Raw genomic sequence first — 25941 nt, 5'->3', positions numbered from 1 at the left:
ACTTCCAGACTGGGAGGGCATCATGTCCTGTGTGGATAGTGGAAGTCTGAGTAAAGATTGGCTAGCTGAAGTTACAAATCTTGTATGTTTTATATATTACCTTTTGTTTGTTTCTGAATGTTCTAGCAAATGCAAAATTTAGCTCTATAGTACATTGCTACAGACAGGTACAGCAGCTTCGAAAGACGTCAGTGGCACATCAGTGACTGATTCTATAACACATTTAGTCCTGTAGACATAAGGTGCATAACTTCCATTTGTTTGAAGAAATAGTCATTACAAATATTCATCATCAAGTGTCAGAATGTTAGTCTAATTTTAGAGGCATCTGAAGTTTAGCATCTTTGTCAGAAAAAAATCCTCATTACCCCTGTAATCTGGCAAAAGCATGTTTTATCTATAGTTTTAACGAAGGGAGCTATGCTTTTTCCACAGAGTGTAGACAGCTTGTCATGCAGCAAAGCTGTAGTTTCAGTTAAAACATGGCAAGAAAAGACTGTAACTCTAGTTTGATCAGAAGCCATTAAAAAAGTGTAAGTAAGCTTCATTTTTCCTGTTCCATACCTAACTGTAACGTCTGTGCCAGACCTACACACGTGCCCTGTGAAGTGCTCTGGTTTGTCTTTGAGCAACACTGCCGAGCAGTCAGCAGGAATATGCAGGCCATCTCATCAAACAAATTGAGGGTGTTTAGCTGGGACTATGGAATATTTTTGTGCTGACAGTGCAGGAGAGCAGCAACTCAGGGCTGAACAATCGGACTTTTACTGACACTCACACTTGCTTTAGTTGTGTAGTTTTCGCCTACCTTTTACATACTAAAATTCTAACCTGTGGCATGTTGGAAGTACCAGTTGTGTGATACACTGTACTGCAACAGAACTCAGTACTGGTGCTGGTCAGATGTGTATTCATTAACCACACATTAACAGTTCGGATTCAGCGCTTCTTTTATCTGTTTAGTTAATGTGGTCAGAGCTTTTATTTTCTCCTTTCAATGTCAGTCTTCATCCAAATAATTGTCAGGCTTCTAAGATTTTTGTTTTGATGGGCTCTTTCACTTTCCAGAGTTAAAGAACTGGTTGCATAGTTGTAATATGCATCACATTACATTTGGATATGCTTAAATGGGAGGTAAATGCAAAATGTTTTTAATATTGAAGATAAGAACTGAAGTTTAAGTATGATTGAAGAAGTAATTGTAGCTATTTGGAAGAGCAATAGGAAATAGTGTAAAGATTCTGTTAAACAAAAGGACTATAAAAGTCACCTTTGCATAACCTTTGTTTGTGTGCAAGGGATTGGGATCAGGAAAACAGCTACCCAAATTCATATAGCTAGGTGATTTAGATGGAGAAGGTGAATTGGTGCTGAGGGTACACTGACATAAGTATGGGGAACTAGTATGTGCATTGATCCCCCTGGCCTGACTTGCTTCTCCTTTAGCTTTTACCAAAACTCTGTTTTGCTGTCTTGTGCCTGTTCTGTATACTTTCTGTCACTTCGTCGAACACCTACCATAGAAGAACAGCACATCTTCTGGCAGATGAGCTTCAAAGAGCTTTAACTCCCAGCTGAGTGATATGATTCTGCTGCTGAAAGCAGCTGGTCTCAGCTGCTCTTGCTGCCAAGCAGTAGAGATATTTCTGAGGGTTCGTGTGTACCCCTTTGTAATGAGGCCAGATTAAAACCCTTTGACTATGAGTACCCAAAATCCTAATTTTTTCTTTTGCTTTTATTTTGGGCAGAAAAATGTGTTAAAACTTACCTCTTAAAGGGAAATGAGGACAGGGACAAAGGATATGTTTCTTCACATCCTGGAAATGGGAGAAAACAAGAGAGTCCAGAAACTAAAAAGTTAATCTTTGGGATTTGATAACAACATTCCATGAAGAACACAGCCATCTTTTTGTCACCAAAGTGTAGCTAAATTTAAACTGACTAGCATCATGGTGATACTAAAATATTTTTAGATTTCTGTGCAATACTGTATGTCCTGGTAATGATCACAGAGAAAAGAAGTTGTAAATTCTGACATGCAGTAGGGTTTTTTACCTTGTATAATTTTATTTGCTAAGCAGTTAACTTTGAACCATGTATGTTATATATATTTAGCGTTGCTATGAAAATGTTCAGGTGTGAAGCTCTGAAGAGTGAGGGTTTCACAACTCATGTTCCTGGCCCTAATTAATGTTAGTTTTAGAGTAATTGCATTGAATCAGCCAGTTCAGTTTCAAATCATGGCCTAAAATTGGTTAGAATAACCAGAGTATTAAAAGATTTTTGAGAACATTGGAGTTTGAAGTCATGCACATTCTGCAGTGTGCAGTGTAATGAGATGAAGTTACACATGTATTAATGGCAGTTATATTAAAGGGTTAGGTGGAGGGTGAGGGCTGGGTAGATGATGAGATAGGGCTGAATCTGTCAGAGAGATCTGTCTTTGTCTGTACAGCTGGGTGCCAATTTTTGCCTTGAAAGGCTTGCATTTTGCTTGCATATGTGTATTAATGCACTTAATCTGCTCTATGCAGCAACGCATACAGAATCTCTTAGGAAAAGTTTATCATACAAAATGAAATGTGTACATCCCAGTGGGCTCAACAGGTAGATAACTCGTGTGCAACAATATTACATGCAAATTAATTCATTACTTTTACTCTTCGTCCTTCAGGGAACAACCCATCTTCAGCACCCGAGCTCACGTCTTCCAGATTGACCCAAACACTAAGAAGAACTGGGTTCCCACCAGCAAGCATGCTGTTACTGTGTCCTATTTCTATGACAGCACAAGAAATGTCTACAGGATAATCAGTCTGGATGGCTCAAAGGTAAGCTTTATTTCAGAAGACTTTCTTGCTTCATCAGTTTTTGTATTTATTTTCTAGTCTGATATCCGTGTATCTTCTCAGATGTTTTTGTCATTATCTGAGTAACAGATTACTGATATGTTAAAATGATGACGTTGTTGCATTACATGTTTTAAGTGCTTCATTATATGTTTTATTTGAAAATACTGTTTTCCATGTGTTCATATTTACTTTGATAAATCTGTTGCTGAATTTTAAGTGGTGACCTGTTACTTAGTTAATATTATGAGCAGGCTAAAAAGACATTCCCTGCTAGGTGCACTAAAAAATACAAATAGGGTTACAATAACCTGTTTTCATCTCCACATTCAATGATCTGCAATGTCATTGGCTTCAGCATTATGAAGGACATCTGTTCAGTGCCCGTAATCACTTAGTAAATCCTTTGTTACGTAATCTTCCAATTTTTGCTGTAGAGAATGTGAGGATTCCCTCCTAATAAAGCTTGCCATGAAAAGTTTTTATCCACACTCAGTTGATTGGGATTTGGGTTTTTTGGAAGTTTTGTTTGTTTTTTTTTTTAATTAGGAGGAATAATGTGTTGGACTGCTGTTGTAGGAAACCTTGTCTAAGAAATTAATTTGATGTGGAGAAAATACTTGACTGTTCCTTAGGTTCTACCCCAAGTAGGTATGAAAACAGTAATTTTACAAGCAGCATATCAGAAAACTCTGCAGTAAGGACATTAAAGATATACAGAGTGTAATCAAAAGTTGTAATCCTTTCAAGAGACTTTCAGCTTCTGGAGGTGCATGATATAATAATGGTTGGAACTGAAAAACTCTGTTACAGCATAGCAGTATTCACAGAGATTTTGTGGGTGTTTATTGAAAGCTGAAGAATAACTACCCTGCATTTCTTTAAAATACACGCAGTATTGCTATTTTACATGAGGAAGGAGAATTTCTGCCATTAAGGAGTATGTAGAAATAGAATTCATAGTCAGAGATCTCTATATGATACTACTTTAAGTGACTGAGACTGGTATCAAAACCTACCAGAATTCTTCGAAGCTTATAATTTTTTTATTTAAAACTTTATATATTACTTCTGTAAACAAAGACTTTGGGATGGGAACTAGATGCTCTATGAAATCAAGACTACCAGTTGTAATCTGTAGCACCTTAAGTGATCTGCACAGTTTACAAAATCCTTATTCTGGTATCCTCTGGGGTTCCTCTGCCTTTGTCCAAAGCTGCAACTCCTGCAAAGTGGCTGCTGAATTAAATTGTCAAGCAGTTGTCCATCAATTTATTTGTTCTTTGGTCTACTGCAGCGTTTCCTTTACATTTGCAGTACTATTGGCAAGGTATATTCATAGTGCAGTTTATCACTTTTATTTACTCTCTCTGTGATAGCTGCAATCCTAATAATGTTTTCATCCGAGTGTCAGATGTCTGACTAAGATCAAGGATCCCAATCATGATTAAGAATGACCCATAGTTTTAGGCATCACAACACTGCTCTGAAACATAAAGGTGAACAGCAGGTGGAACCATGGAAGAATTTCAAGGAAGTTTTTGTGTAATTTTTAGTTTTAGCTAAAGCTCCATTTTTTTTAACATGTCTGCGCATATACAATATAGTATGTACAAAGGGCTAAGTATAAATATAAAGCATTCTTAAGTTTAGAGTGCATCCAGATAGTGTCTCTGATACAAGGCATACAGCTGCGTGTCAGTAACTCTACTGGCATCTGAGCTTGTATTGTTGATTTGTCAGACAGAAACGTTAAATTTGCAAAGGAGAAAAAGCTATGCAGTTTAATTCTCCCATTTTAAGTTTTGAAATGAAACTGAACAAAGATGATTTGTGGGTTTTATTAAAAAATAAATTTTACATTGAAAATGTCTCAAATACACGTTGCCAGTGGCCAGCAACACTTGTCAAACCATACAGATTTTGAAGCTGTCATGCCCCCTCAGTTACAGTGGCTCAGGTGCTGAGCAGCAAGTCAGTAAGTGATGGCAACTCACACGTGTTCACTTAGACTGTAGTAAGGAGAGTTTGAGAGAGATGTACTTCAGATTTGAGTGATAATCCTATTTCTGTGTCATGCCCTTCCTCCTCTTTAAATCAGTGGTTTTCAGTAGGGTAGAGTATCATTCTTGGATCAAATCTAGCTTCTGTACTGATTGTTTGAAAGTCATTAAATCATTCTTCTTCAAAACAAAAGGACATCCCCCCACCTATGAGGGATGCTATTGTACATGGCAGATTCCCACTTGAATTTGCTTGGGGAGGTCTTTGGTGTATATTGAGAGAGAGGGGTTATTTTCTTCCTTCCGTATCAGTGGATCTATGAGCCAGATTCAGTCAAGACAGGTCCTATAGAAGCAAGTTCTGCTTATTTTTAATGCATTCTGTGGAATGTTTTGTGAAGCCACAGTCTGCTCTTAAAATACTGTGCACAAGAAATGATGCATCTCCCTCTAACTTGACTCCAAAAAAGGTTCTAGGACCATAAGGTGTTCAGTGTACAGGCCATATTTTATAGTCACGTGCAGTATCAGGAAAGCTGTTGCCCATGACAGGGAGATCCTGATGCAAATAATCTGATAGAACTGGAGGCTAGTTTCTGTAACCTCTTGAGTAAATATCTTTTATGCGACCTTTTTCTCCTACCACTCTAGGAATCAAGAGAAAGCCTGAAAAATAAAAATTATCATGCAATATGACATGACACTGTTGAGCAGTTGTTGCCAAGGCTTTCAGTTCTCATTAATCATATAGTCATTTCATAGCTCCTTGGAAAAATGCAGTTTACTACTTCTTTCTCATAGGTGAAGGAAGGAAAGAAGCCTTCACTATTTCTCCAGTGACAATGCAGACAGACACTAGGATTATTCCCAGAATCCCACTGGCTTTTCCGTTCAGTCTCTGGCAGTCACTGAGAAAAGAAAGGAGATCAAGTAACATGCTTCCTGCAGTACTAGTTAGCTCTCTGATAATTTTTTTCACAGATACAAGCTAGGAAAAAGACCCTAATAATTTGTCCTCATCTAAACCAAGAGAAGACCCTGTAGAAGAGTGATTGTCCAGTCTGTAGGTTCCATGAGCCTTGTATATATTATTTCTGAGTAAAGTCGCCTGTCAGTGTTAGTGCAATAGATGATCTTTAAATTTTAATGACTGTTGTAAAATAAACTAGTTACACATTAAAGTGATAACCTGTGTTTTGCTAAATACAGGTCTTAAGTAAGGCCTGTAAGCACAGGAAAGAAGGCTTTCTTTCCTCTGAAGGAGTAAACAAATACTGCATGTCTTAGTGATTATTGCCATCAATTTTAGCACAAGATAAAATCATATTTGACCACTGCTGTATATCTTGCAGCTGTTGGGTTTGCAGTCAATAAAACAAACAGCTGAGGACACATGCCCTATTTTTCATAGCTAAACTAATATGAGAGGAAAACATGAAAGCTATTTCATTATTCCAACAAAATCTAAAGATAACAAAGTCAGTTTTCTTAAAAAGCTGAATGTCCATCTGTCAGATTGACTCTGTACTGTTTTTAAGATATTCTTGTACATTTATACTAACAACATTCTTAAAAGTGGATGAAGTATTTGACACTTGTTATACTGGTAAGTCTACAGTGAAATCTGGCATAGAGGAGAGCAGTTAAAGCAGCACCTATTGGACGAGACAAGACAGGCGTAATTATAAATTCTAATTTAAAAAATAAGTATTTTTTTTAAGCTGAAGATATGAAGGACTCATATCTAGTATATTCCAGAAGTAGCTGACACTGACTGTATCTGTAGCATGCTCTAGCACTGCACTTTTTAGAAGTGTACTTAATTTAGCACATAAGAGATCTTGCATACTAATGCTTTTAGTTCAGAGAAGATTGAAAGCCTTGATTTCCTTGTAAAACTGGTAAATCTAATGAAAGGACTCTTTTTTTTATTTTTTTTTTTTTATTGCTGGGATCTGAATGTAGTCTTCTCAGTGAGAAACTTGCTGTCTTTGGACTAATATTGTCCACTGGAGTAGAGCATCCGTATCTTTCTCTGCTGGAAAATAAAGGGAGGAATCACTGAAACTCTTTCTCAATACAAATATTTGAAAAAAGTTTTCTTCCTACCTTTCTTACTTGCAAGGAAGCAATTTGACAGTCACTGTAACCCAGCCTAAATGCAGACTGCTGTCAAAACAGATATCCCATTCTAGTCGAGACAGCCTGTTCTGAGTTCTCTATTGTGCAGGCAGCCACATGGTCAGCTGAAGCGGTGAGCAGTCTCAGCTAAAAACTGGTTGGTTTCTCCAAGGTTTTTTGCTCGATTAATTTGCAGCGAGATATGCCACTGTCACTGCAGCAAATACCAGTCCTGCAGGCTTTAAACCTTGGAGGCCAGAAGTCCCTGTCCTCAGAATCAGCTTCTGCATTGAGGAAGTTACATCCATGACATAATATGCACACTCTCAAATCTGTGATGTAAGTTCAAATTAGTCAAGCAATGGATGGAACTAGGGCATAAGCAAGCTTGACAACATAGCTAGAGCTTGAGTTGGGAGGAAGACTCTTTTCTACACTGTCCCCCGGATATTTAATTTCAAACATGTTACTGTTGACAGCTTCCACAGCAAGAGAGACTGAGCATTAAGTGAACTTGCACAGCTCTGTTCTGGGCTTCTACCAGGTTATTGCAGAAGTGGGGTTCCAGGCTGCACAAGAAGGCAAGAACCATACAAGAAAACAAGAGGTCCAAAACACCACCTTTCCAAGAAGTCCAGCTCACTGTCTCACATTGTCTCTTCTAGCCTATGTGGCATAGACAGCTGTTTTCTGTGAGGTCAGTTTGAGGCCACAGTGCAAATGCAAGCCCGCTGGCTTTATCTGGGCGCCGAACCTTATGTCTAAAGAAAGGAAAATGATGTTTGAATTAACAGTGACTTCACTGACCAGCTTCTATATGCAAGTCTGACATGTTTTGTGGATAATTAATGCTGAAGATGGTTCTCCAGTTCTGATTGCACAGCAAATCCTGTCCTTGACCTGATGAGGCCTGTTTGATACCCTCAGCTACATCAAGATTTACTCTTCTAATTTAATGCAAGTATAGTGGAGCTGCCAAAGTCCCTGCAGAAGATGCCAGTTTTGTTAATCTGTGCTGCAGTATCTTTCCTTGTCTTTCTACATGTTGCGATACAATGTGTTCTTCTGAAGTTTCTTGCGATACTCCTCCACTTCATCTGAGAATCACCATATGCACATGGGATCTGTTTGTGGGCTTAGCTGGCTCCTCAGCTGTAAATTTTTCAGGCTTGTCCTGTAGAATTCAGAGAAAATTTTATGTTGGTGGTAGCTGTGCTCCAGTGCTACCCAAATCTCAGCAAAAGCAAAGGGTGCTAAGTAAACTCTGTAACTACTCACTTTAATATCCACCCAGAAGGCCATCTCACACGAGTAGCATAGACTGATTTGGAATTCTAGAGGGTCTTAGGCTTGGAAGAGCAGTACCTGGTCTCCTTCATGCTGAAGTTTCTCACTGTCGCTATCTTGAGAAAATACTGTTACTCTCTACACATCTTTACAGTTCCTGCTATTCAAAGAATGAAATAAAGCTTTTGTGATTCACAACAGAGAAGATGATCTGGACCCTGTGGATTTTGTTGCTGCTCTAGGATTCTTCAGTAATCACTGGTTTTAACCTGCCAGGGGTAAGGCAGGGATTATTGTTTCATGGAAGCAGGAAACATGCACACTGAAGTTCAGAAGATTCGCAACTTGGTACTGTAAGACAATTGCAGTAGGACACATATTGACAATAACCTTTGGAGCACAGTAACTGTCGTGTAAGAAAGATTCTTGCTGAATTGTTCTGCTCACAGTGTGTGCTATTTCCTGGGAAGTTTTAAGGACATTCATTTTCACGTGGGTGTTACAAAGCACCAGTGATTCATGAAAAGGGCTGTGAATTATTTAATAAATGTGACTGAAACTCTAAGTAGCACCAGACAGATGAGAAAGCGTGCCTGTATTTCACTTCAAATATACCCATCTTTGGGTTTATGGCTAGTCTTTCTTGCTCCTGTTAGCTGGTTATAAACTGTGCTTACCATCAGGTTTTAATTAGATGGAACCCATTTATGTCACTATTAGACTTTATCCTGACATACTTTAAGTCAGCTGGACAGTTCCATATTTCAGATTTAGAGTATGCTAGACAAACTATGGAGATACTGTTGAAATCCATGGTAAAACTTCTGTTGCTTTTAGTGGAACCATCATACCATCTAGTAGTTGCATATTTTGTTTACATTAGCAGAAGTTGTAAACCGGAGGGTATGCCTATTCCATAGATAACATATACCCGTATATAAGGATGTGCTTCTTCCTGCATATAAGAACTAGAGAAGAAAAATGATTCTAAGCTCTTCTTTTGTAGTCGACTTATCCCCCTGTCACTGTTAGGCATGCTTGCGTGTGTAGAAAGGAAAAACAGATTCTTGTAGTACAGAAACTTAAAAAGAAATTGTACTGCTTGTTTTATTGTGTATTTTCCAGTGAGAATCACATATGCAGCGGGGGTGGCGGGAATGCATCAGTGAAACTTACAGTGGAGCTTGAGAGGTGTTGCCTTAGGGGACAAAGAAATACACTTGTGAGACAAAAAAGGACTTTGCTAGTTCTTCTATTCTGCCTATTAGCCTAACTTCTATTCTTCATTAGCCTATGCAGATGCTTTAAAGGACTTCTCTTAGACTTGCTAACTAATAAATGAGTGCTTGCAATTGCAAACAGGCCAGTCCCCCCCAGCTTTTACTCCTTTTACAGAAAGTATGTGAAAATACGCTTTTGTAATTTTATCTGTGATCGAATTAGAAAACTGTTCCCTAGTTCCCAGTGTGTGTCTCATTCATTGTACGCGGATACAATATTGGCGTTTTCAATTTTGAAAAGAAAAAAGTGAGAACCACAAACCCTGTTTTTTACGACTGTTACTTTTTTTCAGGCAATAATAAATAGCACTATCACCCCCAACATGACATTTACTAAAACATCCCAGAAGTTTGGCCAGTGGGCAGACAGCAGGGCAAACACAGTCTATGGCTTGGGATTTTCATCTGAACATCACCTTTCAAAAGTAAGTATGACCAGCGGCAACTATTCAGCTAGTCGAGAGGCTTAAAAATATTTGATTCCTGCCTGTTGTATCTTGACTCAGTGCTCACTACAGTTGTTATTTAAAAATAATTTACAAAAAAAAGTTCTGTATTGATCCTTATAATGTAAAAAGATAAGACAAAGTGTGATACCTGCAAATTTTCTTTTAGCTGGTGGAGGAAAGGAAGGAGATGTTAGCTATCACAGTGTATGTTGTTAACATTTTCTAATTATTCATCTATTAGATTTCTTTTTTTTTTTTTAAACTTGTTCTTCCATTAAAGTTTTTATAAAGTTTTTTTATAAAGAAAGGAGGGAGATGTAAGCTATCACAGTGTATGTAGTTAACACTTTCTAATTATTCATTTGTTAGATTTCTTTTTTTTTTTAAAACTTGTTCTTCCATTAAAGTTTTTCGTGATAGAGCTTAAAGGAGGAGACAGTTTAGTGTTTCTTCTATATTTAGATCTTTTATGGTTGTTAGTAGTATTCAGGTGCATTTTTGTTTTTTAAGCTACAGTCACTTTCACTTTTCTACTATGTTAGTGCATCAAATTACAGATATTTTAATGTCTGCAGGCTTAAAGTAAAGCTAGCAGGAAATAGATTCAGTGTAAAAGAAAATTACATTTTCTTGTTGGAATACAAAAGTTGAAATGTTTACTAAAGAAACTGTGGCATGCATGAGGGTTTTTTTCTGGTCTACTTGTGCAGGAGGAAAGTACACCTTATTCTGAGGAAAGCAGTAACACCTATTCTCGAAGTGATGGTATAGTTCCTCTGAGCATCCTTTCTATGATACCTATTGCTGTTGATACTACTCTGGTAGATGAGTCCGTGAACCTGTACAAGCCAGTGTAATTTTTCTCCAGATGAGGAATTTCTGTTTGGTTTAAGAACATGTCTCTACATCAAGCAGAGAATTTTCATCTTTGAAATATACAAAAGATCTGGAACCCAAGTGCAATACAGGGAAGGTGTAGTACATGTTTAAGTAAGAAATAATGATTGGCTTGTTACTAAAAAATAATAAATTATGCCAGCCCTTTTTGAGAAAGTAATTGTCACTATCGAAGGGTAAGCATGGGCCACTTAGAAAATCATTAAAATGAGAACAAGTGCATCTGCTTTATTTGGACAAATGTTACACTTTTAAGATTTCTTCATTTCATAATCAGTTAGCTTTCATTTCCATGAAGCAAGAAAAAAACAGGAAACTCTGAATGATACTACTATTACATGTGTGTTTGTGCACCTATCATTGCTTCAGTGAACTTGGAAACTTTGTCACTCGCTTAAATTGGTGTGTGTGTCCTAGAGGCACTTGCTTACCAATGTGGTAATAACTTTTCTAAATACTTCAATGGATTAGCATAAATGCTAATTTAGTTTACCTCTCTCATAGACTAGCTTGTTTTTGTTAATTACAGAATGTTTCACTGGAGGCCAAGTATCATGTTGTAGTCAGGCATGCTCTGTGTTTGCCTGACTTTAAACGCTAGGTTGTCCTTGCCAGTGAAAATATTCTAGGTTCTTTATCTGTCCTATCCTTGACTCTTTGCTTGCTCTCCCCATGTGGTACTTGCTGTCTTCTTAATTGCAGTTATTTCAATCCCATTTTTTCACTGCCCTCAAATGGATGTCTAAGCGTTTGAAGTACACTCTTGGCTTAAAACTTTATATTGCTGTTGAAAAAATAATCTGAAAAGCTACAACAGATATTTTGATATTGAAGTATATGTATGATTAGCAGTTACTCAGATTGCTGTGTTTTATGTAGAACATGCAAATCTGTTCAGAAAAATACCAAGGCACAGACCTTTTCTGAAGCTTGTGGTGATGAGTCTTCAGGACCTTTTCAGCAAACCGTTCCTGTTGTAGTAGATCTTAATGATCAAACTGATATTCATGTGAGTTGAATCTGCTGATCATTGCTAGTAAAATTCATGAAGATAAAACTTCTTGTGTTATTTTAAAATTAACAAACATACTTAATGGGGGAAAGGAAACTTTTCTTTAGATTAGTCTGTTCAGTCACTGGAGTTGATAGATGTGTGATCTTGGAGTCAGAGAAGCTGAATTAGAAACCGTGGATCTGCTGTGTAGCTCTAGAGAAATCACATCTATATTCTTTTTCTTGTCTTGTCTCTCTACTCAGATTACTAACTCTGTTCTGTGATACTGGCATTGTAGTCAGGTTTACCACATCACTCTTTGCTACACTTAGCACTGTAGGACAGGATATCTAATTTAGGACTCAGGGTACTACTGGATATTAGTAACAGGGCCAACAAATAAACTGTATTAATTTTTTTTTCAGAAACAAGTTGCTTGTAGAGGTTACCCTAAAAATTTAATTTGGAACTTCTTTTCTGTATCTGATTTATCAAAATCCTGAACTGAACAGCCCTGTTGTACGTAATTTGTTTTGCAGTAGTGTTTCTGGGCCCCAATGAAATATTTGAAGTCCCAGGGAGCAAAAGACAGCCTTCAACCACAAAAAACTTAGTCTAGTCTGTGACTGATTTCAACAGGTTAATGAAGCAAAGAATCAGAAGAGATAGAATAAGCTGCTTATTCTCAGATCATTATCTGTTTAGCTTATAGTAAATGTTTGACTTTTGGACTATTTGTTTTTGGTTCATGTGCCTTTGTCCTCTGAAACTAATTACTAGGGTAGAGTGCAACAGCCGTGACTGCTTGCTGTACAATTATTGTGAGTGAGAATTAGCGGAGTGAGAATATCTGATAGAAGAAAAATGTCACTCTAATCAACTTCACATACAAACAATATGAAAGAAAATTAATTAGACATTTATGTATCTTCATTAGACCTTTTCTCAATAATTTAGACCACAAATCCACCTCAGGATTGTTCTGTCAGAAGTCAGTGATACCTGAAAGATGGTTCCGATGTTGAAGAACATTCCTTTCACAGGATCAGGATTTGCTAGCAGAGTCCCTCTTGCTGCTGAAGTAGGAGGAGCAGAATGTCCCATAATTTTCAGAAAAAAGAGACACCTTTCTCGTTCAGAATATAAGTCTGTGCTTTTGATAGTATCCTGAGGTATGAAAAGAAATACCCTTTTTCAAGTTTACTGTGTGTCTTACCCTTTGAATTAGTTGACCTGATTTATTCCATATAATTTAAGAGTATGCTGAATAGCAAAAATGCCACCACAGATACTTGTAAGAGTCTCTTGTGGTCTCCCTGCACAATTTTTCATCTTTCTTGTAAAATATTGATCCTCTGGAGATCCTTTCCTTCCATACCATAAGATTTCATCTTTGTTATTCAGAAATTTTATCATGAGATTGTTAGTATCCATCACCTGACTGTCTCAAGGAATTTCAGTAAATCTGTGAAAATTTCCACTGCATTAGCCTTGTTTCCTCTTTCTTAGAGTGTTATCTATTTATCTGTCGTATTTTTATTTTTACAGTTTCCTCCACTGTGATACAGATCATATTTACTACCTTGCATGTCTACAGCTATTTATTCTAAATCTTGGCATCATGTTTTCCATTTACCAATCCTCTGGTCTTAAAGCTGATTTAAATAACAGGTTACCTATCAGATTTTGAGATCTATGTACAAGTCTTAAATATTATCTAGGTCTGGGGATCTGTTGCCAATTTTATCATCTGTTCTGAGATGGTTTTTGATGCTGGATTAGCCTTTGAGGGTGGTATCTTTTGCCGCCTTCTATATTCAGGAAACGTATGCTTTCAAAGAACCTGATAGGTGAAATATAGGATACAAGTGGAGAGAAATGATATTTCCTCAAATACTAATAGCTTACTGGGAGCTTAAGACAATAAGGTTTTTTAGGTCTTGTGTGGCAAGTGAAGTTCTGATTGAAAATAGTTGAGGAGATGGTGTCACACAAAGGGCAGCCTTATACATGCAGTGCAAAACAATTTCTTTGTATGCTGCTGCAGGAAAGATTTAGAAGATCTTGGTGAAGCTGTCAGTGTTTTTTCAGAATCATTCCAGTCTTAAGCTGATCATAATAAAATAGTCTTCTGTATAAAAGCAGTAGGGAACAAAAACAAATGCTTGGCTACTATAGCAATTAGTGTAGTGTCAAGCTGAGATCTGTGAAGCCACATTTTTCTCCAGCTGGAGAAAGTAGGCCCTATTCTTAATAAATTGATTTAATCTCTCAAGTTTAAGGGTGCATGTAGTTCTATATTGCTGCTTTAGCTATTTTCTGGAAGAGATAGATGTAGCATAAAAATCAAGCTTCATACGGCAGTTGAATGTGCAATTTTTGAATTTAGTATTCAGTATACACAAGTGTCTAGTTCAATGAATTTGTTCTTTAACTTGATTGATGTCAATGAACGATCAAGAAATAAACTTAACTCAATATTTCCACTGCTGCTTTCCTAATTAGTTCTTGAAATTATGAATACTGTTAAAATTTGGGAATAAATCAGTGTTGTTTCAGTCATGAAAGAATGAAGCCCCTTGAAAGCTCTAGGCTAACAGTGACCGCAGTAGGCTTCAGAGCCAGATGCTTTGTTTTGAGGAGGAGAGTAAAACTTGAATCTGAAAGCAGCGGTGTAAGACAGCTTGTTATTAGCTATCTCTGAGGTGAGGTTTTTTAACACTATCAGCAACAGATCAAACTGTGTTGCATCATAATTTTCCTGACCTAGAAACAGTGTACATTATGTCTGAAAGGTACTGAAAGTTATATCACTGCGTAACTCACTTAATTGAATAGGGAGAAAAATTAAAAAATTCTTCTGACAGAATTTGACTTTGTAAAATGTTAAGTACAGCATTCTGTTCTGCATGTAATGTACTATTTCACGCCTACTCTTTTTCCTTTTTTCTTTAAACATATGTACCTTCAGTTCGCTGAAAAATTTCAGGAATTCAAAGAAGCTGCACGACTAGCAAAGGAAAAATCCCAAGAAAAGATGGAGCTAACAAGTACACCCTCTCAAGTGAGTCCTGTTGCCTGATTTGAGCCTAGTACTTCATGTCACCATTCTGTGATTCTGTGATCTGTGCTACTTACTGCATTGTATCTTACACACACATCTTGTATTGAAAATGAACGGGGTACTTCCCAGTTACCCTGAATCCTCTGAACAGTCAGCTAGAAGTGTCAAGAAGTGTTAGAATACATCTAATATGCACTAAAGAAGTGTCAAAAGGACTTGCTTTAAAATAAGATTGGCCTTTTGTTTATTCCCATTCCTTTCTTTGAGCTTTCCCCAGAAAATGAGTAAACATGGTGAGCTGTTGTGCAAGTAAATCTATAGAAAACACCTTTGTTTTTTTTTTCTTACAGTATCTATGAAACTTCAGGTGGTGTACTGTAGAGGACTTTTATAGAAGAATTGTTACAACACAGGTCAAAGTTAAACCAGCATACTATTTTTATTTATTTCCTGCTGTGTGTAGTATTCACTTGTGAAATGTGTTGGAGGAAGATGACAGATTCACATGCTGGTTCTGGAGTTTGGTTATAGTTAGCCATGATGTAAAAGAACACTTCATAAAAGGTATCTGAAAACGTGAACTGGGTTAATATAGGCCTAATAGGAGGATAAGTTAATATAGTCACACTTACATTAGTCATGCTTAAAATTAGTTTACTTGAAAACGAATACTGTGAATTTGCTGTGAAAAAATAAATTGCATGAGGCGTTTATGCCTCTCCATTCCCATCCCACCCTGCCCAGTCTTTCTGGCTCTGTATGTAGCTATTTGCTTTGTTTTAAGCAATAGTGAGACATAAGTAATTCCTTCTCGTGGAGTATGAAGCAGCTTTAAAACTGCAGCAGGGGCTCCCGAGTTGAGTGGGATTCATGCAGCTGAGTCTTCTTTCTTGAGACTTCATTCATTGAATCAGTGCATCTCTTGGGTGCTTTGCACTGTGATATTATGCTCTTGATCTTTGATGGAACAAGGATGGCAGGCAGTTTGCAACATGCGATACGAATAGTTTTATTGCTACCAGAGAGCTACATTTGGTGTCCTTCCAAGGGAAGACAGTGGAAACCACAGGAATATACACAATGAACCAACCTGATGATGTTTTCCCAGTAGGCATTTTACCGAAGTGCTAGGTTGGCTTTTGCTATTAACGGGAAACTGCTTGCTCTGCTTTAACAGGAGAAAAATAAGGCAGTCTTTTTTTATTAATTTTCTTGTGTGTCTCTAAAATTCTGATAAATTCCATAAACAGACACAGAGGTAATGGAAATAGATATTTCAATATTATAACCTAATATGTGCTTGGCTTTAGAAACAGTGAAGTACTTCAGCCAGGCCTCTAGTTACTCAATATTATAGGCAAAACAATTTCTCTGCTTCTCTTTGGCATGGTGATGAGTAGTCTGGACTCAAAAGTTAAATCTGACACTGTCTAATGGAGTGACTTACTGTTTGGCTTGGACATAAATTTGAACTACTCACTCAGGGACAAGATGCTTTTGCCTAGCAGCTGCCCAGGGTTAAAGCTTTTGCTTAAACTATATGAGCTGTTAATATTGTTCATTTTCTTATACAGATTTGCTTTTATACTTGGAACCTAACATTTTGTACAGTTACAGAAATGTTACTTTGAGTGATTCTAGAATGCACATTAGGAATTGCAGTTTAATTACTGCACACTTAGGAATAACTTCATATTTGGGCCTTACTTTTCATCTCTTGGCTTTTTGCTGTGTTGATAAGTTAGCATATTATTCTGAAAGATACAGTTAGTGCAAGTGCTGACACATCAGCATAATAGTCTTCACATACTTCATGCTTCTCGTTAGTTCCCCAGAGAGAAGGAAGTTGAATTAGGAACTTCAGTTTAGAGCAGAAGAGAAGCAATGGCTTCGTGGCAAACTACAGCACTTCCATGGCGCAGGGGCTCATTCAAAGAGAGTTATGATTGGGGGGAAGATGGGTGTGTGGTAGTGAGGAGGGAAGATGGGACCCCAGAGACATTTGAAGAGCACTTGCTGTCATTTTGATCATCTGTCAAAAAGTGGCTGCAAAGCAAGTAATTCAAGTGTTGTCTTTCTCAAGCATTTTACAGCTCTTCTTTCCCTTTTGCATAGTGTTCCTCTGCAGAGAGGTAGGGTAAAAGAGGAAGGAGATATTTTCAGTGGCCAGTCAAGACTTCACAGGAACCTGGAAACTTTTGACAGGGAAGGCATTGGGAGGTAGCGTGCAAAATGGTGAGCTCTGTAATGGTAATCCAGTTAGCTACAAGTGTCAATCCCTCTACTGTCTTGGACTTGCAGATGCACTACCTCATGAAATTCCTAATAGGTAGGAAGATACTGCATATCAAAACTGGAAAATATACATGTCAAACTTGAATGAAATGTTGTATTTCTCTTGGTACTGCTTAAATAAATGCCCTTATTGTTTACCAGTTAATTAAAGTACCAGATACAGTACATTGCTAACCCTCTCTGCTACACAATTCTAGAAGAGAAAAAGTACATGTGCTTTTTCTGCATCCAGTATGTCCCTACAGATTGAATCTGTATTAAAATATCTCTACAACTAGTGTAACAAAACCCCGCACAAGATGTTTGCTGTTCACTGTTGTTTGATGTAACCCTGCAAATACTACTGGTATGTGTGAGTTTCAATTCTGAATGTCCTGTGAAAACTTGCTGTGAAACTAAGGAGAAAGAGAAAACGAGATAACAATAGAAAAGTCTCAGAAATAGAAGATTTATTTGTAGTTCAAGTACTTACCAGGGTTAACCATGTTAAAACGTAGGAACAATCTTACCTAAAGTCCACTGCATTTAGGCTGCTTCTCTAAGGTGTTATGAGCTTTAGCAAAGTGTTGGTACTGTTTAGATGGCTATTTCCACCAGAAAAGTGCCTTAATGGCCAGGAAGTAGTAGTTTCATATCGAGTATTTTTTTAATATACTTTGTCATCTGATGGCTTGTATTCTTTGGCTTTTTTTGTGCTTGTGTGTATGTGAAACACGTAGTAGAAAGAAAATAATACATAGCCCAATTTGCAGTTACTTAATAGCAGGAGTTCCTTTTCCCCTAAGCTATGCTGCTGCTAATTTTAACCTTTTAAACTCTGCGTTTGTAACTGTTTCTTTAATGCTGCCTGCTATCCTCCTATTTACCAGCAGGTTTTGCTTTAATTTCCCAGAATGTCAGATAATGTATAAAATCACCGTTTACCTTGACTGTAGAAAGAACTTAGCTTGTCCAATGAATCACAAGAGAGATGCTGCTTTGTTATGTGTAAGTCCCACTGAGGGCATGGTCCTTTCTTGAAATGAAGAGGAAAGCATTGTTTTCATGTCAGAGAACTTGTACTTTTGACCCATCTTGATGGAAGTGGAAGAAAAGAAGGTTATCAGGAGTAGTCAGCATGGATTCACCAAGGGGAAATCATGCCTGACCAATCTAATAGCTTTCTAGGATGACATGACTGGCTGGGTAGACGAAGGGAGAGCCGTGGACGTTGTCTACCTGGACTTCAGCAAGGCTTTCGACACAGTCTCCCATGATATCCTCCTAGGGAAGCTGAGGAAGTGTGGGCTGGATGAGTGGTCGGTGAAGTGGATAGAGAACTGGCTGAATGGCAGAACTCAGAGGGTTGTCGTCAGCGGCGCTGAGTCTAGTTGGAGGCTGGTGACAAGTGGTGTCCCCCAGGGGTCAGTACTGGGCCCAGTCTTGTTTAACTTCTTCATCAACGACCTGGATGAAGAGTTAGAATGTACCCTCAGCAAGTTTGCTGATGACACCAAACTGGGAGGTGTGGTAGACACACCGGAAGGCTGTGCTGCCATTCAGCGTGACCTGGATAGGCTGGAAAGCTGGGCAGAGAGGAACCTGATGAGGTTCAACAAAGGTAAATGCAGGGTCCTGCACCTGGGGAGGAACAACCCCATGCACCAGTACAGGCTTGGGGTGGACCTGCTGGAGTGCAGCTCTGCGGAGAGGGACCTGGGTGTCCTGGTGGACGACAGGTTAACCATGAACCAGCAGTGTGCCCTGGCTGCCAAGAAAGCCAATGGGATCCTGGGGTGCATCAAGAAGAGTGTGGCCAGCAGGACGAGGGAGGTTCTGCTTCCCCTCTACACTGCCCTGGTGAGGCCCCATCTGGAGTACTGTGTCCAGTTCTGGGCTCCCCACTTCAAGAAAGATGAAGAGCCACTGGAGAGAGTCCAGCGGAGGGCTACAAGGATGATGAGGGGACTGGAACATCTCCCCTACGAGGAGAGGCTGAGGGAGCTGGGCTTGTTCAGCCTGAAGAAGAGAAGGCTGCGAGGGGACCTAATAAATGCTTATAAATATCTGAAGGGTGGGTGTCAGGAGGATGGGGCCAAGCTCTTTTCAGTGGTGCCCAGTGACAGGACAAGGGGCAATGGGCACAAACTGAAGCACAGGAAGTTCCGTCTGAACATGAGGAAGAACTTCTTCCCTCTGAGGGTGACGGAGCACTGGAACAGGCTGCCCAGGGAGGTTGTGGAGTCTCCTTCTCTGGAGATATTCAAGACCGGCCTGGACAAGGTCCTGTGCAGCCTGCTGTAGGTGACCCTGCTTCATCAGGAGGGTTGGACTAGATGACCCACAGAGGTCCCTTCCAACCCCTACTATTCTGTGATTCTGTGATCTATATTGAGATTGATTCATATAATAATACACACTTTATCTATATCTGGTATGTCTGCAGGCTTTGATCTAGAAAGAAGTTGTCTATTTTGGTACTTCTGAGACCACCTATGCACATAGGTACCCCAACTTGTGTCCCTTTAACTCAGTCTTAGGTAATAAAGCTTTGCAATGCTCTTATCTTGTTTATATAAAACTAAAGTACTGTCTCCCCTGTTGTGCCGCCTCCTATTTCCCAGACCTATATTCTATATTCTTTTAATATAGGAACTTATTTTGCTCATGTCAAACTCGCGGATGTTCCAGTGACAAGCCACCCATGGTCCATTTTCACTTACAAGCTTGCCTATGTATAAAAGAACAAGACTTCAGTCTGGAGTTCACTGAGCCGCATGAAGCAATAGCCTGAGAACTGTCACCCTCCTTCCCCTCTTCTTTTTTCAAACTCATCTTAATTAGGTTCAAGTACAGAACCAAACAGAGCGGTTTGTGCGGTTTGCTGTCTCACCCCATCAGTCTTACAACCAACTGGAGTCTGACCTCAGTTTTTCTCTAAGCGAGAATCTGTCCTCAGATATTTCTTTTGACCCCAGGCATTTGAGATTAAGACCTGTGTTTATTTCTGAAATTGTGTGGTGAGTAATTTACTGAAAAAAGTCTTCTCTGTGATTCTCAGGCCCTCCTAGGCAGACTGTTAGGAATAGCTATTGCCTGAAAAGTTTTAGAATTACATTTTTCAGTGCAAGGAATGGATTGGTTTTGGCAAAATGGTCATGGTTTATCACCTGTTGGCTTTTTCTAGAAGTACAAAAATTACTTAGAAAGCTTGTGGTAACAGTAACTTTCTGGGATATTATGTGACTTTCTATATTGAGCAAGTGTTTCACAGGTGTTACAGTATCTGAATCGGTCGCTGGCAGACTTATGCCATTGCCAGTCAGTACTGAACAGAGAATCACTATGAAGAACAGCAATGCAAGGGAAGTGTACGGAATACTTAATGAGAAAACAGTATAGTACTTAATAAGAAAACAAGCTGGAATTGGTTTGGTTTGTTGATGTTTTTAGAACCACCTCTTACTACTTTTCTTCTGTTCCATATTTAGTCACCATTAAAACGTGGCTTGAACTGTGCTGTGAAGTCTGCTTGTTTTACTTTAACGACTCTCTTGTGAGTGCATGCTTTTTGTTTGTAAAATTTTGAAATTTAAGGCATCTTTTGATGAATTCCCCTCGGTTACATTTAGTTTGTATACTGTGAGCGCTATCATTTTTATACTGCTTGACATCGCTGGAGTGCTGCATGCTCATTAGTAGGGGCAGAGCTCCTTTAGCCAGTGCAAATCTCTGACAAACTGCTAAGTAGCAAAATATACCTGAGTCAGACTCTCACATTTACTTGTCACGTAGAAAAATACTAATCCTCAAGTCCATGTGTAAGTCTTACTTAAAGTTCAGTATCCTCCGGAAACCTATATATGGTACAATAGTTGTTTTATACCACAGGAGAGCTGTTAATCCTTTCTTCTCAAGTGCACGAAATATCTGTTTGTAGCTGTCGTGAGTTAGAGATTTTAGGCCTTAAAATATAGAATTGATTTGCAGGAAGACTTAGCATTTTCAGTTTAAGCACTGTTTTTTCGATATAGTATCTATAAGTTGAGTGTTGGAACTAAGTTAACCTGCTCTGCCAGCTAGAAGGGAAGGATGTAAGTCTCTTTGTAAGCTAACCATAGTTTCTTCCCCAGCTCTGAAAAGTCTGGAGTGGATGTGTGAAGCTATAATGGTATGGAATAAAAACTTCGTTACATGTGAACAGATCGCAAAAATGTTTCTAAAATTCTTTTATTCTCTCGAATTACTGTCAAATGGGAGCATACTATCTGTAAACATTTGTAAAAATTTTGTTCAGTGTAAGTGCCTTTTTCTGTTATCTTCGGTGCTTTATTCATAGCCAGCTTCATTATAGTTGGCTGCAGATAAATTATTTATCAGGCAGGGATAGTTGTGAGTGTTTGAGAGCACTCATTAACCTGTATTATTGGTGGAAGAAATAAATATTAGAATCTGATGCTTCTCTTGTACGTGAAAAATCAGCCCATCGTGATTTCGCAGGCAGTGAACGTTTAGATATTATACAGGCTGTGATGTTTGTGTGCATTAATTTTTGTCACTTGATTTTCATTCACATTAGAAGTCTATGAAAGTGCTTTACTGAAAAATAAGCCTTCATGGAACTTGCACGTTTTGTTTTTCTTCCACTGAAATAATTTTTATGTATTCACACTTAAAACATTTTAATAAGTAGGCTTTGGCTTTATGTATCTAATAATAATGTTGTAGGAATTTTAGCCTAAAGATACAAGTCATGCAGATTTTGTAGGGTATGGTATGTATTTTTTTGTAATATCTAATGTAGTTTGGGGAGAGGAGGAAATAAAAGAGAAACTCTTGGGTCCTTAAGGTCTTTCGTTTAAAGTCAGTGGAAACTGATTATTGAATCAGAGGGTAATAATAGACAAAAACATATAATTTGTATAAAACAATTCATCTACCTGATTTTCTTGCCAACTCTGCTCTTCTTTCATACTTAATTTCAATTCAGTTTCAGTTCAGTAAAATTGTTCTACAGAAATCAAGATTTAATTTTGACTTTTAAAGTATTAACACTTAATAGTTTTGAGTACAAAATAACAAGATTCTTCCTGAAAGTAGGTAAGAATTTGCATATAATAAAATTACATTTATATTATAAATAACAGTTTATCTGTGGAATTAAATCAGTGTAAGCTAACTATTTCTGCTTTTTAATCAGTAGGAATCTAATAAGAAGGTGCAGAATGGAGACACTGGTGCATGTGCATTGTATAACTTGGTGAATGCTAGATGTAGTAGAACTTGAAGTCAGTATTAAAATGTTGGGTCATTCACTGATTCAAGTTGTAGAGTGAGATACATATCTCTCACTATATGAGAAATATGGCAGACTAAAAGCAAAATTTTGACAAATGTTGTGCTGCAAATGCTTAATGTAATTTAAAGTGCAATGAAAATGTTGAACAACAATTTTTTGGTGAAGGGACACCAGAAAGGTGTGGAAGGTGATGATGACAGCCAGATCTTTCTTTAAAAGAACTGAGTTTTTCCATCTAGTTAAGTCTCAGTCAAGGACAACATTTCCTGTAGATGATCAGTTTCAATATTGGCTTTCAAAAAGCCTTATCCTTGTAAACCTGCTGAAAGCTGCAAGTGCAGGCTCAAAATTAAACCATGATCTTGTAAGATCATGACTATCTTCAGATACTTTGCAATTCCTTCTGAGATTGCTGTTCTTTAGCTTCCTGTGCAGGGTGTCAAAGTTGGGAAGAGGAGCTGCTGGCCTTCCAGAGACTTTGCTTGTGCTTCAGTGTGAAAACATTAAATAGCAGTTTTATGTGTTCTCCATTAAGATGGTAGAAGGCTGTGTGGCCATAGGAGATGCTTAGCTTTTGGAAATAGCTGTAATTCAGCCAGTCCTCTGCTGTATGATGGCCCTTCCTTGACATCAGTTGAACTCTATTCGTGAAACTCTTCACTCTTAGAGCTAATGTTGCCACTTGATTACTGAAAGCCTACTAAGACTTTTTAAAATTGAGATGAGCTACTTAGCTTACATGACTTGCTTATCTCCTGCAAAAATCATTACTTGAATAAGAATATAATAGGAAAGAAAGTACCAAAATTAAACTGCATACAGGGACTAAAAAGCCTGTAATGTCCTAACTTAGTATGTGGGCTACAAGGGTGTACTTTTTTTGTATAAAAAAGAAGTACTTTTCTGTAACTACAAATTAGAAAATGGTGTTTGTTGGCAAAAACACAAATGTACATGTCGGCGTTATGAAGGGTGATTAAAACCACACCACTGCCGCCTGGTGGGAGGCAGCCATAAAGTTTTTCAGGTGTCCAGTTAAAGAGCAACAGCGGAAGCTGCCTGGGTGTAGCTGGAGCATTACCCTTCCCGGATAATACCGTGACCAGCAAAAGCTAGGCCAGGCTAATGTGCCTACAAAAGTTTTGCAAGGACTCCGCTCAACAAGTGTTGCTTACAAATGGCTTGTAGGTGAAACTGTGAACGTACCTCCAATGGCCCTTCCACTGTTTGCTGTGGTTAATAAGCAATATGAAAGCTGGATATTGAAACAAATATTAGAATTGTTTGTTTCACCATGTTAGAATGTAAAGTAAGAGACAAGAATCCTGGGTATCAATAGTTACCCATAGTGTAGCAAGGTGAGGACTGAATGTAATATCAGGTAAGAAAGAGGTCTGTAATGGGTAGAAGAGTGGATACTTGCAGATAACTCATAGGTCACTTGTGTTTTCTACAAGATGATGTGAATCTAATGGTAATATACTTCTAAATTAAATTCAGATAATGCAGCATGACCGTGAAGGATGCTGGAAATCTGAGCCTCACAGTAATACTGCCAAAAATTTGTGTATCATTTAAGAATGTTGGTGCTTATATGCTCATAGCCTTCCTGAGCAGGTCAGTTTGTAATTTTGATGTGTTGTTTGTTTTACTTAAGGAATCAGCTGGAGGGGATATTCAGTCTCCTTTAACGCCGGAAAGTATTAACGGGACAGATGACGAGAGAGCAACGCCAGAAGTGACGCAGAACTCAGAATCAAGGGCTGAACCAACCCAGAACGCATTGCCATTTACCCATAGGTACAGATTCCATTCCCGCATCCTGATTAAGTGATACCTGCCTCCTTCCTCGTTAAAGGGACCTTCTCCCATATTGTGTGGAAAAACCCCAAACCCACCCTCCCCACCATCCCCCCCAAACTGGACTGGCTTTCAGATTTACAATATAATCTTTTTTTAAGAACAAAACATGTATGAGAAAATCTCTTGGAGTAAGATTTGGGGGAACATTATTTTACAGTTCAATCAGCTTAATGTGAGCCCTTGAACACTGGTTAGTGCAGGTGTCCCTTTAACAGGAAGAATTATTTCCATGTCTGAGATCTTAGTAAAATTAACTGCTGCATAGAATATTCCAATTGAATTATTTTTGCACACATTCTGTAAATGACTGATAGGACTGGCTGTCAGCCTTTCATTGACAAGTTGTTGAAAGAAAAGGGACTCTTACAACACTTCTAGTGTATGAAGTTTAAACCAGCCTTTAACTGAACAGTTCTCTGACGGTTGAAAATATTTTTCAACTTATTTTCAAAATATGAGGGTAGTGTATTTCTGCTTCAGACTGAATTATAATTCATTGCACTAGGCATGCTGTGCTCTGTTCTTTAAGAAAGTTAGGACTTTTTATTTAATGATACAGCTAATGAGTTAAGATGGATATATCTCACCTATTAGAAATGATTGTAAATGGGTCATGCTCAATAAAACACAGAATATGATGAGACCGTGGAGAGTAACTGAAGCATTTAATAAATTTAGAGCTAGAAATACTAGATTTATTTTTTTAAATATTGTCTGATTCAGTTTAAATAGAGCTTAAGAGCTCTTCATCAAAGATTGGGGAATACTAGGACATCAGATAGGTCAGAATGATCAGAGAAGGAATTGGAATCGTGCAAGACTTCTCGGTTTTTGTAATCAAATAATACTATTAATCGTGTCTGGAAAAAATAATATAAATTTTCAAATGAGAAAAAATTATACTTTTGCACTAATTTTTTAACAGAGTTATTGTGTTTATTTTTATACTTCAGCTGTCACCAGTGCATCTATTATATGTTTTAGAAGAAAAGGTGGTTTGTAAGAGTGCTATGTGCATGTTGAAGGAGTATCACACATGTTGCACATCTACCAGTGTTCTGTAATGAGTTCATTTAAACTGTGTGTTGGAACTCTCTATTTTTGTGAAAAAGATTGGTGATAAATGGGACTGGTTTTGTAGAGGCGTTTCATGATACTCAGGTGGCAACTAGGTAGACATACCTAGCTACTTGTGCTGGTAGAAAGGGCAGGCAGTCTGCTGGCCTGATTTAAAAGCAAAAAAAAATATTTAAAGCCTTACACCGTTATCATTGGAGGCTCCCTGGCCTTTACATGTGTAAGGGGTACAGAAAGGGATTGTGCTCCTTCGTGTTTCCTGCCCTTCTGATGATGCTGTGTGTTGGTAGCACTCTATGTGCGATGGAGAGGAGCTGCTGAACTGAGGCAGTTTCCTGTGCACCCTGGTGACTCGTGTTGATCACTGAGCCTCTTCCTCCTGCACCCTGCATTTTGGCAAAGGTAAAGTTTAGCCAGTGCTTCTGGGTGAGGAGGGTGACACTGGAAGGGCATGAGTGTTTGTCTTCTGTGTGGCAATGCTTTT

General features: G+C 38.2%; 1 protein-coding gene across 3 annotated transcripts in view; it reads left to right on the top strand.

Annotated features, from left to right (window-relative positions):
* Nucleotides 1-25941, top strand: part of HOMER1 (homer scaffold protein 1) — a 102401-nt gene that overhangs the window by 21052 nt on the left and 55408 nt on the right. For all 3 annotated transcript variants that reach the window (XR_012761858.1, XM_075410625.1, XM_075410624.1), the window contains exons 2-5: nucleotides 2675-2831; nucleotides 9834-9965; nucleotides 14852-14944; nucleotides 24175-24317. Coding sequence is in view for 2 of the 3 variants with exons in the window: in XM_075410625.1 (XP_075266740.1) it covers nucleotides 2675-2831; nucleotides 9834-9965; nucleotides 14852-14944; nucleotides 24175-24317 (525 nt within the window). In the remaining variant the exon portion in view is untranslated. The remainder of the gene's footprint in view (nucleotides 1-2674; nucleotides 2832-9833; nucleotides 9966-14851; nucleotides 14945-24174; nucleotides 24318-25941) is intronic.

The sequence above is a fragment of the Opisthocomus hoazin genome, chromosome Z (assembly GCF_030867145.1).
Source record: "Opisthocomus hoazin isolate bOpiHoa1 chromosome Z, bOpiHoa1.hap1, whole genome shotgun sequence".
Classification (NCBI taxonomy): Eukaryota; Metazoa; Chordata; class Aves; order Opisthocomiformes; family Opisthocomidae; genus Opisthocomus; species Opisthocomus hoazin.
The sequence above is the reverse complement of the archived record's forward strand: the minus strand, read 5'-3'. Positions and strand labels throughout refer to the sequence as shown.